This window comes from Microcebus murinus, chromosome 5, assembly GCF_040939455.1.
Source record: "Microcebus murinus isolate Inina chromosome 5, M.murinus_Inina_mat1.0, whole genome shotgun sequence".
Taxonomy (NCBI): domain Eukaryota; kingdom Metazoa; phylum Chordata; class Mammalia; order Primates; family Cheirogaleidae; genus Microcebus; species Microcebus murinus.
This window is the reverse complement of record NC_134108.1, coordinates 109,785,590-109,802,016: the sequence shown is the minus strand read 5'-3', so window position 1 is coordinate 109,802,016 and position 16,427 is coordinate 109,785,590. Positions and strand designations below refer to the sequence as shown.

General features: G+C 56.1%; 1 protein-coding gene across 2 annotated transcripts; it reads right to left on the bottom strand.

The window, feature by feature from the left end:
- Positions 1-840: 840 nt before the first annotated feature.
- MLN (motilin) lies at positions 841-6,978 on the bottom strand. Of its 2 annotated transcripts, XM_012746897.3 has the most exons (4): positions 6,862-6,978; positions 4,949-5,065; positions 1,719-1,827; positions 841-1,014 (listed from the first exon to the last, which is right to left on the bottom strand). In XM_012746897.3, the coding sequence occupies exons 1-4, from the start codon at positions 6,976-6,978 to the stop codon at positions 1,004-1,006; spliced, it is 354 nt and encodes a 117-aa protein (XP_012602351.1). In that variant the 3' UTR covers positions 841-1,003. The 2 variants fall into 2 exon arrangements, 1 of the variants encoding a protein (XP_012602351.1); XR_001149542.3 differs by lacking the exons at positions 4,949-5,065; positions 6,862-6,978 and having other exon boundaries at positions 841-1,011; positions 1,719-1,862.
- Positions 6,979-16,427: the final 9,449 nt, after the last annotated feature.

Here is a 16,427-nt window from a genome sequence, read left to right as displayed (position 1 = left end):
TGTGTGTGAGTGTGCAGCGTGGCCGGGTCTGCGGCCATGGAGGGTCCAGGTGTTCCTCAGGAGAATTCCAAGCACCCCAAACCACGGTCCTTTTTAAGGGTTAGAATGTTATTCTGGCAACTACTGTCCGTGGCTAAGGCCTGGCAGCAATTGGGGTGGGTGGAAATACAGATCGGAGACTGTGTCTAATTGCTGGTGACCTATGGATGGAGGGAGCTATGGTTCCCGTATAGGTCCAGTTTATAAATAAATGAACATTCATTAATGTAAAATTAAATTAGAATGAAATTCCCCATCCAGTTTTGTTTGGAAGGCAGAGATAAGTGGGCTGGCTGTGTGGCCTTGCTGTGGATGCTGGAGCAGGCAGTCACAAGGCAACGATGATAACAGTGTCTGCTCTTTGCTGGTACCTCGGTCCCCAGGTATTGCCACCTGCTTTTGCAAAGCCTCTTTGAGGCTAAAGGGCTGGTTGGAAGTTGCTCAGCAAGGGGTTGCGCAGAGGCCTTAAAGCCTTCTGGCCATTAGACCTGCAGCACATCTGCGAACAGAAGCCAGTAAACAGGAATCAGACCACGGTTCAGGAGACCGGAATTCTAGCCCTTGCTTTGCCGCGGACTCAGAGTGGGCGCAAAAATGCCATTTCTCCGAGCTCAGTTTCCTCTTCTATGTTGAGTCTTCCACTTGTCCAGGTCTGAGTTAATGTTGGAATTTAGAACTCACCAAAGGCGCACACTTTGCTGATGTGTGCTCCATTGTAGCCAACTCCCTCTGAACTTTACTTCCCCCTTTCCTCATGACCTGAGTTTGCCCTTTGGAAATTAAAATATTAAATACGAGTCCTTTCTGTGTATTTCATGCTTTATTTGCTGGAGGGCATTTGCTCTGGAAAGGGTGTTTTCCTTCGGAGCCTGGCTGGTGGGCGGTGCACATTTCTGGAGCCTGGCTCCTGTGGGAGGGGCTCCCAGATCTGTCCATCTTCTTCGCAGAACGCAGAATGGGGCTGTCACTTGGCTGCTGGGGAGAAGCAAAGGGTTGCAGCTCAGTACTGTCAGCAAGTTTGCTCACGAAACCGCCCTCTAAAACCTACCTGGGGGGGGGCGGGGGGAGGGGCCATTCTGGCAGGCGGGGGGAGGAGGAGGGGGAGGGGAGGGGAGGGGACTGGGAGGTGGGAGGTTTTCTGAGGGGTGAGAGGAGCTGCCTGTAGCCCGGGGCAAGTCATTTAACCTCCCATTTTCTCCATCACCGACACTTCCTCTGTCTCTCCCCTCTCCTCCATCTAGAAGTAATTAGTGGCTATTTGTCAGAGGAGATCTAGCTTTGCACAAGTAACTCTGGCTGACCCTGAACTTTGCAAGGCCAAATGGGGCTTAGGACTTCTATTGCAGAACGAGTAGGGAAAAGAAAACTGTACCAGGGTTTCCTTCAGAGCAGCTACCCAGCCTTGGTGGTGTTTTGGGAGGGAATGAAAACATCTGGAGCAGGGAAGGGTTGGGTGGGCTGCTGTTGTGGTGGCCCTCTGCCAGAAGGGCCTCTGGGAAATGGGCTGAGACACCGTTCCCTGCAGACATCAGAGCCCGCCCCTCTGTGATTAGGTTCCTCTCTGGGGAGAAAGCTCCGCCATTCTTAAGTGCAAAGCAGAAAAACAAATCTCGCCCTCAAACCCTGCTCAGGCTGCTCCTGGAATATCAACCCTGTGGGCCACCCCGCCCTGCAAGTACCGTTCTGGGTGGACAGCAGCTCCTCGCTCAGCAGCCCTTCCAGGGTGGCCCGGTACTTTTCCAGCTGCCTGGAGTTCATCCTCATTCCAATTTCCACAGGAGCAGTCAGCTGTGAAATAGGCCGAGTTAACAAGAAGGTAGAGGAGAGGTGTGGAGAGGGCTGCTGGGCCCCGGGTGCCCTACAGGTGGCAGGCTCCGCCTCTAGGGCTGGCTGAGAATTCTGGCCCCTCCCCCCAGTTCTAAGCAGAGGGCAAAATGCTGCAAGCCGGGAGATCAGCACACCTCCTGTAATGGGGGCTGGGACAGGAGGGTGGGCTGGAACCCCCTGGCTTTTGTATGGGAGGGAACTTGCTCCCTGCTCAAGGATAACAGCTAACATCCAGGAGCCTTACATGTGCTGGTGTCATTCTAAGCGCTTTATGTATATTAAGCCTAATAGTAGAGACTATCAGTTTCCCTTTTTGCAGATGAGGAAACTGAGGACAGAGAGGTTGAGTAACTTGCTCAAGCCCGCACAGGTAGTAAGTACCAGCCGGGCTCCAGGGTCTGTGCCCAATGCCACCAGGCTACCTTTTCTCTCCCTGTCTGGAGGCTTTTCCCGGGGGAGGGGGGGTTCTTATGGCCTCAAGGCGAAGCCCAGGGTGCAGGCCAACTTCCCTGTCGCCCCCCCCCCCCCCCCCCCCCCGCAGCGTCCTGGCTTGGTGGTCTTGTTGCACAAAGTAGCTGGCAGACTCACAGATCCTGCCTCTGTGGAGAGTTGCCATGGAGGAGACCCGGCGCCCTCCTCCACCTCCCCGGGGCCCTGGTGTGGGCAACGGTCCTCTAGACCCTGGGCTGTTGTGCAGGTCACCTGTGCCACCCCTGCTGTAGTTCTGCCTCTCCCCAGGGGGGCCTCCACGTCCCCACTTTACAGTGGAGGGCTGGATGGGTAATCCAGAAGGGACCTCCCAGCCCCATGAGTCATGGTTCTGGGGAGACGGAAAGGGCACGAGAGGTGCCTCTCCCCAAACCTGCCCCCAAAGGTGACACTGGATGTGTTATGTCCCATGGAAACCGTGGAGCTAGTGCCTCAAACTCTGCCTCAGGTGAATTTAGAGGGTGATTCTGAGGAGCTCCCCCTTGCCGGCCTCCTCGCAAGCCCACGGAGGTCAGGGTGGATGTGGGGAGGAAAGGGGCCCTACCCTGCCGAGGGCAGGGACAGCACTGAGGTCACTGTCTGGGCCATGTCTTGCCAGCCTGGGCAGGTCAGTGGCCAGAGTGTCCAGTGGCAGGAGGCAGGAGTCCGGCCGGCTCTGCCCTGGCTGCTGTGTGACCTCGGCAAGGCCCTCGATCTCTCCAGGTGCCAGTCTTCTTGCCCCCAGGCCCCTGCGTCGGGGGTGCCCACACGCAGGCCTGGGGCCTCGCCTTCTCTGTCCACACCTGCTCCCTTCAGTAGCTCCCCCAGTCCTGGCTTGAAACTCCATCCAACTGCTGGTGGCTCCCATGTTTACACCCCGGCCCTAACCTCTCCTGAACTCCAGACTTGGGTGTCTGCCTGCCTGTGCACCGGCTCCACCCGGATGCCAAAGAGCATCTCCTAATCCACAGGTCCAGTCTGACCTCCTGATCTTCTCCCCAACAACCTGCAACCAAGCCCAGACTTAAACTGTCTCAGTTAGTGGAAAATCCATCCTTCCAGCTATTCCAGCCAACACCTTTAGAGTTAATTTTTACTATTCTCTTTCTTCACATACTATATCCACTCTTTCAGCAAATCCTATGGACTTTTACCTTCAAAATATTTCTAAAATCCAACCACTTTGCCCTGCCTCTACCATGACCACCCAGGCTGGGCCTTCCCCTCTCTCTCTCTTTCTCTCTTATACTCTTATACTGCCTCTCTTATACTAGAGCAGCCTCCTCAGTGGTTTCCCTAACTCTGTCTTTATCCCTTCAGTCTGTTCTCAGCACAGCAGCTGGGGAGACCCCTTTAAAATGTAAATCAGATCATGTCCCTCCTCTGCTCAAAAGCTCCCACCTCAGCAGAGTGGAGTCCACAGTCTGGCCTTCCCCCGGCTGCTCCTGACTCCTCTGGTCCAGCCTCCTCACTGCTCCTGAGTGCACCAGGCCCCTCATGCCCCAGGGCCTTTGCACTGGCTGTTCCTTCTGCTCGGAGCGCTCTTCACCCAGATGTCCTTCTGGTTTGTTGCCTTGCTCTCTCCAAGTCTGGCACTGATCCCATGTCCTCATGAGGCCTGCGCTGTCACCCTGTCTAAAACTGCAGCCTCCTCGTCTCCTATCCTGGCCCTGCTTTGTCCCCTCCATGGCCCCTGTCACCACCGGCCGTCCTGCAGAGCTTGCTCGCTCTGCATACCTTGTCTATGGGTTTTCTTGCTCCTGGGATCCTGCTTTTGCATCCCCACTGGAGCGGGAGCGCCACGGGCAGGGATTTTGTCTGTTTTGTTCTACTCTATCCCCAGTGCCTGGAACAGCACCTCGTACATGGTGGGGACTCATTTATTCTTCTTCTTGAATAAATGAGTGTGTGAAATAAAGAGCTGGACGGGACAAACTCAAGGCTCTGTCCAGGCCTGACCACCCACGCGTCCTACCGCGGGTCCTGGGCGTTGAGGCGCAGCTGTCTCCTGGGTGCAGTCCAGGAGGGAGGAGCTGGCGTGCTCGCCCCGCCTCCCGCACACTGCGCTGCCTCCCGCCTGCTCTGCCGATTCCACGCGTGCTGCCCCGGGCCTGCGTGAGGCCGGCGGTTTCCTGCCCCGGGCCTGCGTGAGGCCGGCGGTTTCCTGCATTGGACCGAGGCAGCCGCCCAGGCGCTGCCCACCTCTCGGCCTCTCCTAGCGCCCGCCAGGGCCTGGGACCCGGCAGGTGCTCCTGCGCGGCGCTGCTCTCAGCGTTCCTTCCTCTGGGAGGCCCTGGCTCCAGGCCTTCACACAGGGGCTCCTTCTCTCCATCCAGGTTTCAAATCGAGCGTCACCTCCTGCGAGAGGCCTTCCCGGACTGCTCCCCTGGACAAAGCCGTGCCCAAACCCCACCCAGTCTCCCTCTGTCTGTCCCTAAAATGGTCGATGTGCCCCACTGTGGGCGTCCGTCTCTCCCTCCTAGGGTGGTGCTCGTTGCCTGGGTGTGTCACTCACAGCTGCACCTTAGGACATGGCTTGGCCGAGGGGGGCTTGTGGGCCCTGCCTCCCGGCCAGGCTGGGGCGACAAACTCGCCAGTGTCCCCTCTGTCTCACCTTGATCACCTCGTTTCCGTCTTCCTCCGCGGGCTCCATGGGGCCTATAGGACCTGGCTCCTCAGACCTCTGCCACACACTCAGGGCCTTCTTGTGCCCTTTATTCCGTTCCTTTTCCTAGGGCAGAGCACGAAACTGCGCGAAACTGCCCTCCCTCAGCCCAGCAGTCGGCCCCTCACCCGTCTCCGTCCGCCCAGGGTGCTAGCTGCACAGGGCTCCCCGGGGTGAAGGAACCCCCTCCCCAGGTGCCCCGCGTGAGGGGTCTCAGAACCCCAGTGGCTTAAGGACGGCCTCAGGGTTGCCCACCAGTGGGCCGACTTGAAGAGGAACCCACTCCTTGCACCCAGATTGTTACTGTTAATTAAGTTAAAAAGCTGAAAATTATGGCCACGCTTCATGCATATTAAGTGTGAAAATGTGTCTTTTTTAGCAGAGAGCCTATAAAAAAGGCAGCGAGACAGCCTCGCCTGCGAGGGCGCCGTGGGGTGGCCTGGGAACTCAGAGTCCCTGGGAGGTGATTTATAAGAGGCAAGACAGGAGATGAATTATGGAGGAAGGAGTTTGCAGCTTCTTCATAAAAATCTCCATGCTTGGCTATTACGAGGAGCAAAACCAAGGAGCAGATTAATGCAAAGTGTCCTTTGGTTGCCGTTTTGCCAGTTTATATTCTACTGAACTTGACTGTTTCTGGCCAGCCCCAATCTTGCCTGGCATGCTGCTTGCCAGGTCCCTGAGCACAGAGACTGGACACGCCCTGTTCCTTTGGTTTCTCTAGTGACAGTCTTGGCATCTGCTGTGGGTCTGCCCCGAGACGTGATTCTGCTGGGAGAGTGAGGCAGTGGGGAGGAAGGGCCTGCTGCGCGCTCCCCCAGGCCGGTCTGCCCCTGCAGCAGGGGGCTGGGGTCAGCCTCTGAGGAGGACCCTGCTCTTTGGGGAGGCGGAACCGCCCGTGCAGATGGGCAGGCTGTGCCACAGAGCCTGCCCCCTCCCGGGGAGCTAACTCATGCTGTCCCTATAGCAGGCTGGGTCTCAGGCCGGGCGGGGCATGACACTCCCATTCCTTCATCTCCTTGGGTCAAAGGGAAACAAATGTCTGCACAGACACTCAATGTCCCCTAAAGCTTAAAGGAGAACGTGCCAGGGAGGCAGAGCCAGCAGCCCAGGTCCCTGAGGCCCTGCTGCCTGAGTTCCAGCAGGCCTGCCTACCTTGCTTTGCCCTGGGCTCTAAAGAGGAGGCTTTTGCCACTGCTACACAGAACTCTGCCCTGTGTCCCCCTCCAGGCACTGGCTCCCATTGGCCCCTCACTCCTCGTCTCTCAAGGCCCCCTCCTGAGTGTCACCTTTCCCCTGTAGGCTTCCAAACAAGCTCCAGACCCCGGTGACGGTGACTTCTTCCTCCTCTGAACCTGAGTGCTCACCATCAGCATCACTTAGGGGGCAATTCGTCATGTCCTGTTGTGACATGTCTCTTTGTCTTGACTGTTAGTTAATTTTTCATGTATTTGTGTCGTAGCATCCTAGCCTTCTCCTTGAAGATGGGGGGTGCTGAGGTTTCCGTGCATGCTCTGGCCCATCACCCAGGTGGCCCCTTGTACTGCAGAGGAGCTCAGTAAATATTCATCAGCTTGGTAATTTAAAATTTCTTCCAAAGGGTGGGCAGGGGTGAGAAAGATGCTGCCACTGACAGCTCTGAGTGATGCTGGTGAAGGAGTGGAGGCAGCCAGAGTGACAGCTGGAGCCCGGGGGTCTTGGGTCCTGGTTCTCTGCCCTCTCCTTGGTGTCACTGGCGCAGGTAACCAACGTGGGCTTACCAAAGGAGCACGCGTGCTTCAGAGACACCAGCCACTTCAGGGCCGAGCAGGACGTGAGTTACCCCAGCTGAGTCGGCGAGGCGGGCAGTGGAGGTCTCTTACCTGCATCCTCTGGAGTTCGCCGTAGGTGAAGATAGGGACAAAGGCTTCTGTCTGGGAGGCCAGCATGGCGACTGTGTGCACCACCAGCAGGGCAGCCACAGCCTTGTGGGACACCATCTTGGAGCTGGACAATGACAAGGAGCTCTTGTCACCAGGTTTAGGGCACAGTGGGGGACTGCAGCATTGGAGTCAGGAGCCTCAGTTCTGGTCCATGCCCCTCTATAGCTGTGTGATCTTTAGCAAGACCTTGGTCTCTCTGAACTAGTATCAGGGCTTTACCAGGTGAGCTCTGAGCACCCTCTCTGCCCCAGAGCTGTGACAGCTGACCAAGCTCTGGGGAAAGGCCACCCAGCCCCCTGCCACACACCAGGGAAGAATCATTCTACTCGTCAGCTCTTCTCTTTGTTATAGGAGAGGTCTTCTGGGGCCAGCGGGGCTCATACCACAGAAGGAACCTCATCTCTCAGAGCTTTCCTAGATTCTCAACGGAACCACAGTCCGAGACCCAGGGAGACTTCCCTGCTCCATACGAGGATTAGAATGATGAAAGGGATGGACTCACATGCAGATGACCAGGGCTCTGCCTGGGAGCACCAGGCCAAGACCCTGGGTCCTACAGGGAAAATTCTGAGACCCCACGTGCCCACGTGCAGGAAGAGCAGATGGAAAATGCGGCATGGCGCAGCATCCTAGAGCCGCCACACCAGGGCGCTAGTGCTGGCTCTGGACAAGCCCCTCCCCAGCCCCAGTGGGTCTAGCTGCCTACTGGCCGCTGTCCAGAAACGACAGGCAGGAGGCCTCCTCTCTGCAAGCCGGCAGATCCCCCGGGACATGGCAAGTACCGAGGGGCGCTGGCACGCGTGGGTGTGTCTGGAATGGCTGGCAGAAGGGCAGACCGGGGTGGTTGCCGGGCTCAGGTCCTGCCAGGGAGCACGTTGGTGCAGTGACTGCAGGCTTGAGAAGGGGGGTCTGTTGGGCAGACTTTGGGGAGGGACAGGGTGGTCCTGGGGAGGGGTGGCACCACCTGGCTGGGTGCCAGCCTCAGTTGACTCACTCAAAAGCAGCAGAAGCTGGAGCCCTGGCCTTCTGAGGCCTGGTGCATTTCCTAGCACCCAACTTCACGTTGCCTTTGCCCAGAAGAAGGAGGAGGAGGAGGAGGGCGTCGACGGGGCTAGGCCTGTTGAGTGCATCCTGGACACTACCGTTCCTGCTGTAGGTGGACTGCTGAGTGCAGGGCCAGGCCTCCAGAGCAGGCAGGGAGCCTAGGGCGGCCTCCTCGGCAGTAGGGTGGGGTGGGGGGTAGTTACAGGGTTTCAGATAAAGTGCTCTCCCAGCCCTCGGGCAGCCTGGATTCTGTGGGTAGGAGAAGGCTGTGCTACGGGCTGGCCTCGCGGCTTCTCTGCAGGTCTCAGCCAGGCTCTCCCTTTGAAGAGAACCTTCCCAGCTGTGAGCTTGCAGCCTGCCTCTCAGGCAGGGCCTGTTTTCTCGTCTGAAACCGCTTCTACCGAGCAGGACAAGCCTTCTGCCTCCTTGCCGTCCCTGCTCTTTCTGCCTCACCCACTCTCTTCCCACCCCCTCCTGCTTTCTCTCTCCATTTTGTTCAAACTCCATAAGCAGGAACACGAGAGCTCAGGCAGCCAGTCTCCCCATCCAAGTAGCATACAAATTCCAGGCAGGTTGGAAGGACCACCTGCTCGCCCAAGACCACCTGGGAAGCCAAGGCCCTGCGTGGAACGGAAGCTGGGTGGGGCGCGTGAGCCCCAGCACCAGTCCCCCCTCCTTCCTGTCCTTTCCCTGCGGAGTCTCTGGGGCCCGTTTTCCGCCCAGCGGAGAGGGATGTCACATTTATGGCATCCCATTTCCTTCACGGAGATGCTATAGATCCCTTCTCATTCTGGTGTTTATATTTAATTCACTCTATAAGAATCAATAACAACTTAAAGAAAGGCAAAATCCAATTACTGCTCATTTTCTTGATCCAATCGGTAGCCGGCATGTCACCTAGGTTCATTTGCGTTCTGGCGAGCTAGGCGTGGGAGAGGCAGCTTTCTATTGGACTGCAAGGTGCCGAACTCCCTTTCCCACCGCCAGGGTGGGGCCCAGCCTGCAGGTGCTCAGAGGGGGCTGCCTGCACTCGCCCTGCTGCGCCAGCCAGGCTGGTCCTGCCTTGCCATGGGATCCCCCTTGGGACCTGCTGTTTCTGAGCTTTCCAGGGCTGAGCTGCCTGCCAAGTGGGGCTCTGCATCCCGCTGAGCTCTGGTTGGGTTCCTGGCCTGCTGTCAGTGTGCCAGCCCCCCTCCCCTTGCCCCCAGCCTCTGCTCTGCAGGGATTGTGCTGCCTGGCTCCCTCCAGCCTCTAAGCGTCAGCCCTTGGCCGGGCGCGGTGGCTCACACCTGTAATCCTAGCACTCTGAGCTGCTGAGGCAGGAGGACTGCTGGAGGTCAGCAGTTTGAGACCAGCCTCAGCAAGAGCCAGACCCTGTTTCTACTAAAAATAGAAAAAAAATTAGCCGGGTGTGGTGGTGTGTGCACCTGTAGTCCCAGCTACGTGGGAGGCTGAGGCAGGAGGATCGCTTGAGCTGAGGAGCTGGAGGTTGCTGTGAGCTAGGCTGACGACACGGCACTCTAGCCTGGGCAACAGAGTGAGACTCTGTCTCAAAAAAAAAAAAATCAATCAATAAAAACAATAAGCCTCAACCCTACTTCCACTCACTCTGTGACTTTAACCAATTCCCCTGTTCCCTTGGGATTAGCCCGGGGCGCTCGGTCTGAAGCCCAGCTGGGTGCCAGAGGTGGCGAGGGACACAGTCTCCCGGCACAGTCTCGCGGGGAGAGCTCTGGGCTGGGCCGGCTCCGGCTCGCTCGCTCGCTGCCTGGCTCTGCATCGGGGCCTGTGCTGACGACGCCCCGCCGGGGTGGCTACTTACAGCGCGGGTGTGCGGTGCGGGCCTGGAGGGGTCTCCCTGCTTGTCCTCTGCTGTCCGGCTGGTCTGACGGGCCCTTATATACCTCCCGTCCCTTGGAGCTCCCTTGGACCCCATTAACCTTTGGCCACACCTTTGGGGGCCCTGGGTGGGGGAGCCTGGATTCTTGAAGCTCTCGGAAACCACGCTATGGCTTCCAGGGCCTTCCTGGATGGCCTCCTGTGCAAGCAAGTCAGGGGGCAGCAGGGCCAGCCCCGCCCAGCGGCTCCCCACCCACGGAGGGCTCTGCTGCCGCCCAGAGGGTCGCTTTCACGGAAGTCTTTTCTTTTTTGTTCCTTGAATTTATGACATTGTGTAGCATCTCCAGGCCAGCTCTTTAGTGATCAGATTCTCTGTAAGCCTGTCAGAGCTCTGTATTAGAAAGATAACTCTTTCTAACTCTCTGCCGTCTTCCCCGAAGCTCCTCAGAGACAAAGCGTTCAGGAGAATGTGGAGTGTTTCAATCGACTAATGAAAAGAAAACGACCCAGGGGCGCGCAGGGCCAGACCAAGGGGGCTGAGGAAGTGTGACGGCTGCGGTGTGGCCGTCTACACATTTGTAGCCTAAACCGGGACACCGGACACCTGATGGGAAAGGTTTGTGGTGATCTAGGGAGGCAAACAGCAAGTGTGAAGATGCGGGTGGGGGAGAGGGAAGAGGTGAACGTGACCCGGAGTCAGACCCTGTCGCTGCCGCCGTGGGCCGGCGCCGTTTCCAGAACGCAGCACTGAGCAGGGACTGCTCCACATGCACGTCCTGCGAGCTCAGCAACCCGGGAGGTTGCTGCCTCTGTTTCCCCATTTAACGGCGCTCTCCTGTTAACAGTGCCAGTGAACAGCCAAAGAGACAGAGGCACAGTGAAGCAGCTCATCTGTGACCCCACTGCCAGGTCTCTCCATCCAAGGGTCACGGCTGGACATGGTTGGGTGCAGCAGAGGGTGGGGCTAGTTGGGGACACAGGGCACAGATGGCACGGAGGATGGGGTCACAGGAGGCCCCTGTGTGGGCTGGGAGTGGCTCAGGGGGGTCTGATTGTGGGGTCCTCAGGACCCAAGCAGAAGGAGTTAGATGGGACAGGAAGTAGCAGGGTTGTCATGACACCTCGAAGGGACGGTGTGACCAAAACATCATGCTGCTCGTTGCCCAGGAGACGCCGCCCTGTCGGTCCCTTGCTTGCCCCGGCTTCTCCCCTCAGAACGGAGCAGATGTTAGCAGTGCCTCAGCCCAGCGCAGACAGCCTCTGCCCCGCACAGCAGGGCTCCGTGAGAACAGACGGCAGGCCGTGTGCCCGCGACCCGCGGGTCTGCGTGTGCCGCAGGGCACTCCGCTCCACCGCGCCCCCCTGCGCGCTGCACCCGAGACCGCGGCCACGTGTGCAGTGTGGCTCCCAAGTCTTCGAGGTTTGTCTTGGAGGAATCAGAGCTCGGAGGCGGGGCTTGCAGCCCAGTTGCCGTCCCTTAACCGTGGCCTCGCTGGAGCTTCGCTGCCCCTGCCCGTTTCCAGAGGGCTTTGAAGGCTAGGTGGGGGCAGCTTGCTCAAGGGTCGTTGGCAGCCTGCCAACTCCTGAGGCTCCGGACAGCTCCATGAGGGCCGTCTGTGCCGCGGGCTGCCGGGGCGGGCCCTTAACGCCTGCATCTCTAACACCTAGACCAGGCCCAATCCGGCCCACCACCTGTTTGTATGCATCCTGTGAGCTAAGAATAGTTTTTACATTTTTTAATAATTGAAAATATCAAAAGAATAACATTTAGTGACATGCAAATTTAATGTCCATATCCATAAATACAGTTTCGCTGGGACAGAGCTCCTCTCGTTCACTTACGTGCTGCCCGAGGCTGCTTTGGGGCTCCAACAGCGGAGGTAAGTGGTTGGACAGAGACCTCACGGCCCACAATGCTGAGAATATTTCTTCTCTGGACCTTTATGGAAAATGTGTGCTGGCCCCTGACCTCATCAGTGTCCGGAGCGTGTAACAGCGGCCACACAGCACGCCCACCAGCTCTTTCGGTACCACACCACATCGGGTGGTTAGTGTCCCCGTGGATACTACACGTGGGGAAACTGAGGTGAAACAACCAGTCCAAGGTCACATCTATGACAATGGCTGCGCCAGGATTCAGACGCAGAGAGTCTGGCTTCAGAATCAAGCGTTTCACCACTATGCCTTTCTGCCTCTCAACCTTTGGTGAGTGAGAGTATGGGTGTCTCTAGCTGGGGAAGACACAACACAGTAGCCTGCTACAAATTCCACGAACCTGCCACTCGCTCCTTAGACACCCCTGCAAGGTGTCTGAGTATGATGCAGTCTGAGCTGACCACCTGGGACAAGTGCAGTTGTTCCCGTGTGTCCTTAGGTTTGGAAGAGCCAGACCTGGACTGGGAGGAGGGCTGCAGACGGTGAACCAGGCCTGTCCACCGAGCACAAGGAGACATTTGAGGCCCCTTCCTTAGGCCTCGCCTCCTCCCCCACCACACTCCCGCCCTGGGAGCTGTGCTCTGCCTCTGCTGGGCCAGTCTGGGCTCTGGTCCCGAGATGCCTTCAAGATGCTGTCTGAGAAATGATCAGGAGCCTCCAAACCCGAGACAGGTCTGTAGGGAGGGCCGGGGAAAAGGGAGGTGTGGAAACAGTAAATAAGCCGGAATCAATCTTCTGGGCGTGAACGGCACTGTCCTGGATCTCTCTCATGATTCAGTGTTTCTGCCCCAAGGAACTTACAACACTATAGCATGGTCTCTGCAGTTTGGTGTGGACGGAAGGCAAACCAGGTTGACCGGGAGCTACTCCCTGTAATGCCAGAGGGGTGTAAACGAATGGGAGGCTCTGGGTCTGCTCTGGGGTCTCCGCTGCTGAGATGAAGTGGCCTCCCTGCGTGTCCCCACGGGCTGCAGATCTTGCGAAGGGTCAGCCCTTGAGGACTCCTCTTGCCAGGCGAATGTCTTCTCTCCCCTCTTTGCCACGTGCCCGGGTCCTCCAAGGGTGTTTTCCACGGCCACAGTCCGAGCTTTAGAAACGGAGATCAGGGCGGATGGCAAACCTGATAATGACACTTCATCTTTACCACAGACATCAGCTCTGCCTACGAATGCTCGTTAGTGGCTGTTTCTTCTGCTAGAAACTGGACAAAAATAGAAGGGAGGCATAACCTGGTGTTCTTCCCTTTCCAAATGGGAACGGCCATAGATGTGCCGCAGCCGAGGCAGAGGGAGGCGTGAAGACCTAACCCGAGTCTGGGAAAGGAAGTTCCCAAAACTCAGAAGAGACAGCTCAAATCACATGTGGGCGCTTGATGGCCTCCTTCCCCTGTTGGCCAGAGGTGTGAGCAGTTTCGCTCTCCTCTCCTCATGACCTTGAAAATATTGTTTGCTGGGTACTGCCATAACGTCTTCATTAATGGCCTGGAACAGGGAGGCAACGGCATGTTAATTAAATTTGCAGATGATACTAAATTGGGAGATGTAGCGAACATCAGGGAGGACAGAGACCTAATACAGGAAGACATCGGGAGGTTAGAACTATGCTCTGGAAACAGCCAGGCGAGCTGCTGGACATATGTCACCAAGGCCCTGAGGACACAGGATGGAGGATGTATGTGGGTGGGCCAGAGGGGCCAGCGAAGAAGGCAGGCTGCAACTGGGGGCCCCGGGGTGGGGAGCCACTCGGACACTGCCGTTTTCCAGATGGTTCCCTCGGAGAGGCAGAGGACGGTAGCTAAAGGAAGACAGACTTCAGATGAGCTGAAATAGCCCAGGGATTTCTGGGAGTGCCACAGCTGAAGGAATAAAAATGACACATGAAAAGTTTCAAATGGCTGGCTTGCCCAGAATGCAGTAAGAATTAAATGTGCGTTGCTCATGGTGAGCGCGGGCGGAGGAGAGGCAGAGAGCCAGCCTCAGGAAGGAGGGCCAGGAGAAAGAGCTGTTCCTAACCCGTGTTTGAAGTCCCTGATGTCCCTTACAGAGGCCGGAAGTGTGCGGCTGCACTCTTGAGCAAAAACAGGAGTCGATGGTGACGACATTTAAAACTAGGTCAAGCAAATCACTGAGAGATGTATTTTGGGCAATGACTATGCCCCGGCCTGGGGGACAAAGGCTTTGGTGACCTGTGGGGTATTTATATTCTTTTCCTTCTATGGCTCAGGGTCTTTTATCAGAAATAACAGATGATTTGTTGAGAAGTGATACACAGCAGAAACCATACTCTGAGACCCCCATGGCACAGACAGTGCAAATGGAGAGGAAAATACAGACACACGGTGGGTCCATCCAGAATTAACTTCCAATTTGCCGAGCTTCTTGTTTGTGCGTTACACCTGCTATTCAAATTAACATTCCTGCATCTCTAATTTCCTGTGGAGTCCACTCAATGCACACCAACAACCTGGACCTGAGACAATCCGATAAAATGCTTTCCTTTTCAGTTCAGCCGCGTGGACTATTGACAGTGTGCACTCAACATGGGGACTGGGCTGAGCATTACAATAGCTTCCCTGCCTACTTCCCGGTCGATGTTTCTCCCGGTGGTTGAAATACTCCCAGAAATGTCCCCATCACCAAATTGCTTCTGGGTTTCCTTTCTATTTATGGGGGTTTATCACAAAAGCTGCTGCTATAAAACTTCAGGAAGAGGTCACATAACTTTTTTTCCAGGGCCAAGGCCAGGGTGTGTGTGCTAAGAGCAGGGTCTGTGGGCTGGACTGCTGTGGGATTTGGTTTTATTTTTATTTTCCTGTTCCTTCTGTGAATTGAGTGTGTGATACCAGATCTCCTTCTAATTGAATTTTAAATATATGTACTTATATTTTTATGGAGATGATGGATGTGTGTGAAGAGAAAGCAGATGGCTTTGGAAGTGGTGAATTGATTCTAAGAAGGGTTGGCCTCTCGCAAGCCAAAGCCTCCCCTTTCTCTCCAGTCCCTTCAGGGCAGGAAGCTCCTGGCTCTCTGACCTGGGGGCACCAGGCACTAGAACAAGGAGGCAGGGGCAGCTGACACATTTTCATAGATGATTAAGGAAGTCTGTGGTTGAGAAAAGTTTGCACTTTCATCTTTAAGAAGGAAAGAAGTCTTGGTAGACGTTTGACACCTAGGCATGGAAGCCAAAATTGCATGAAATGTCAGCCTTACCCAGGGTAGATTCAGGTAAAAGGTGCTGGCTGTCCAGACTTCTCTTCCATTGTGTCAGCAACCTCAGCCGTTGACTTCCTCACATCTGCTGGGCTGATGGCTTTTGGATTTGGGGGGCTGCCAGCCACTGCAAATGGAAGCGGCAGGCCACATGCAGCCTCTGCTGGTGACGGCTGTGGGTGGCAATCACTGGGGCCTCCTTCCACCAGCCCACTCTGGAGTGGCAGGGGAAGGGATAGGGCCCTGCTTCCTGTGGGTCCAGGGCTAGGGCTGGGTGGCTGGGTAGGGTCAGGGGAAGTGTGGGAGGCTGGTGAGGAGGGTGAGTTCACCCTGAAGTTCTGGTCAGGTCTGGTGCTCGGAGGCCATTCACAGCTCCAGTTTGCTGGGAACCTCAGGCCCCAGTCCCTTCTTAGGCTGCACGGAGGCCTGGTCTGCCGCCACCAGCGAGCCTGCTGCTCAGTTCCTCATCCCTGTGCTCTCTGCTGTGCCACCTCTAACTGAAAGACACGCCGAGTGGGCAGGTCCTAAAATCTCAGGCAGGATTGTAGGGTGGAGCCAGAGGCACGATCCTGTGTTCACACCACAGCATGCAGGGTGTAGGCGGGATGGGTCTGGAGAAAGCGGTTTAAATAGTGGCAGGCCTCAGCTACCTCGCCTATATCTAAGTCAAGAAAGAGCTGCCCAGAACAGATCCAGAGACAGGGGGCATTAGAGCTCACTCTTCTTCCCCTGACAGCATCCATTCCTTTTCTTCCTTCTCTGCTTCTTAGAATAAGATTTTTCTTGAAAAAGCAGCCAAGTTATTAGGAAACTACAGCCAACACACTGCAGGACTTTGAGAGAGTATCTGCAGCTCCCAGGCAAGACCCCATCACAGAGATAATTCATTTAATCATTATTCACCCAGGGCACAGTCTTATGAATGTTTGACTGTCAGAACTGAATTCCACCCCAAAGAAAAGCTCTCCTCAGAGAAGATTTGCAGTTGTTCTTTGTAAAAAGGAGAGAAAAAAGGGGGAATTTATTTAAAATAGACACGTGTAAGCCCTCAAGGGATAGGAGGCATAAATTGCAAGAACAGCTCCAATCAAACCGGAATCCTCCCGGTTTCAGATTTTACTAAGAATTGTGGAAAATGAAAGGGAATGGAGTATCCCCACTCCCTTCCAAGTCACATCAAGGCAGTCAGCTTGTGACAGGAAGATTACCTGCAGGAGGGCTTTATTTGATGTGAAAAGGGTTAACGTCATCTTAGTAGATTAGAAATTCTCTGGCTCTCTTAGGAGTAAGAAGCAAATTCTGAGCTTTTACACAAAGGGATGTGCAGGAACCCTTTCTAGAGACTGGAAACGAAAGGGGGAATGGCCAGGTTTGTCTTGGGTTGAAAACACAGACTCATGAGGATCACGAGTTTTGTGGTCCTACCTGGGGACAGCCTTGCTGGGCTGGGGAGAGGGGATGCCAGGCAGGGTCGGGCCG

Coding starts and splice junctions, on each gene's coding strand:
- MLN (XM_012746897.3), bottom strand. CDS start 6,978: ATGGTGTCCCACAAGGCTGTGGCTGCCCTGCTGGTGGTGCACACAGTC. Junction 5,066..6,861: donor GCGAACTCCAGAGGATGCAG/GTAAGAGACCTC, acceptor GCTCTGCCCTAG/GAAAAGGAACGGAATAAAGG. Junction 1,828..4,948: donor ACGGAAACGAGGTGATCAAG/GTGAGACAGAGG, acceptor CCTATTTCACAG/CTGACTGCTCCTGTGGAAAT.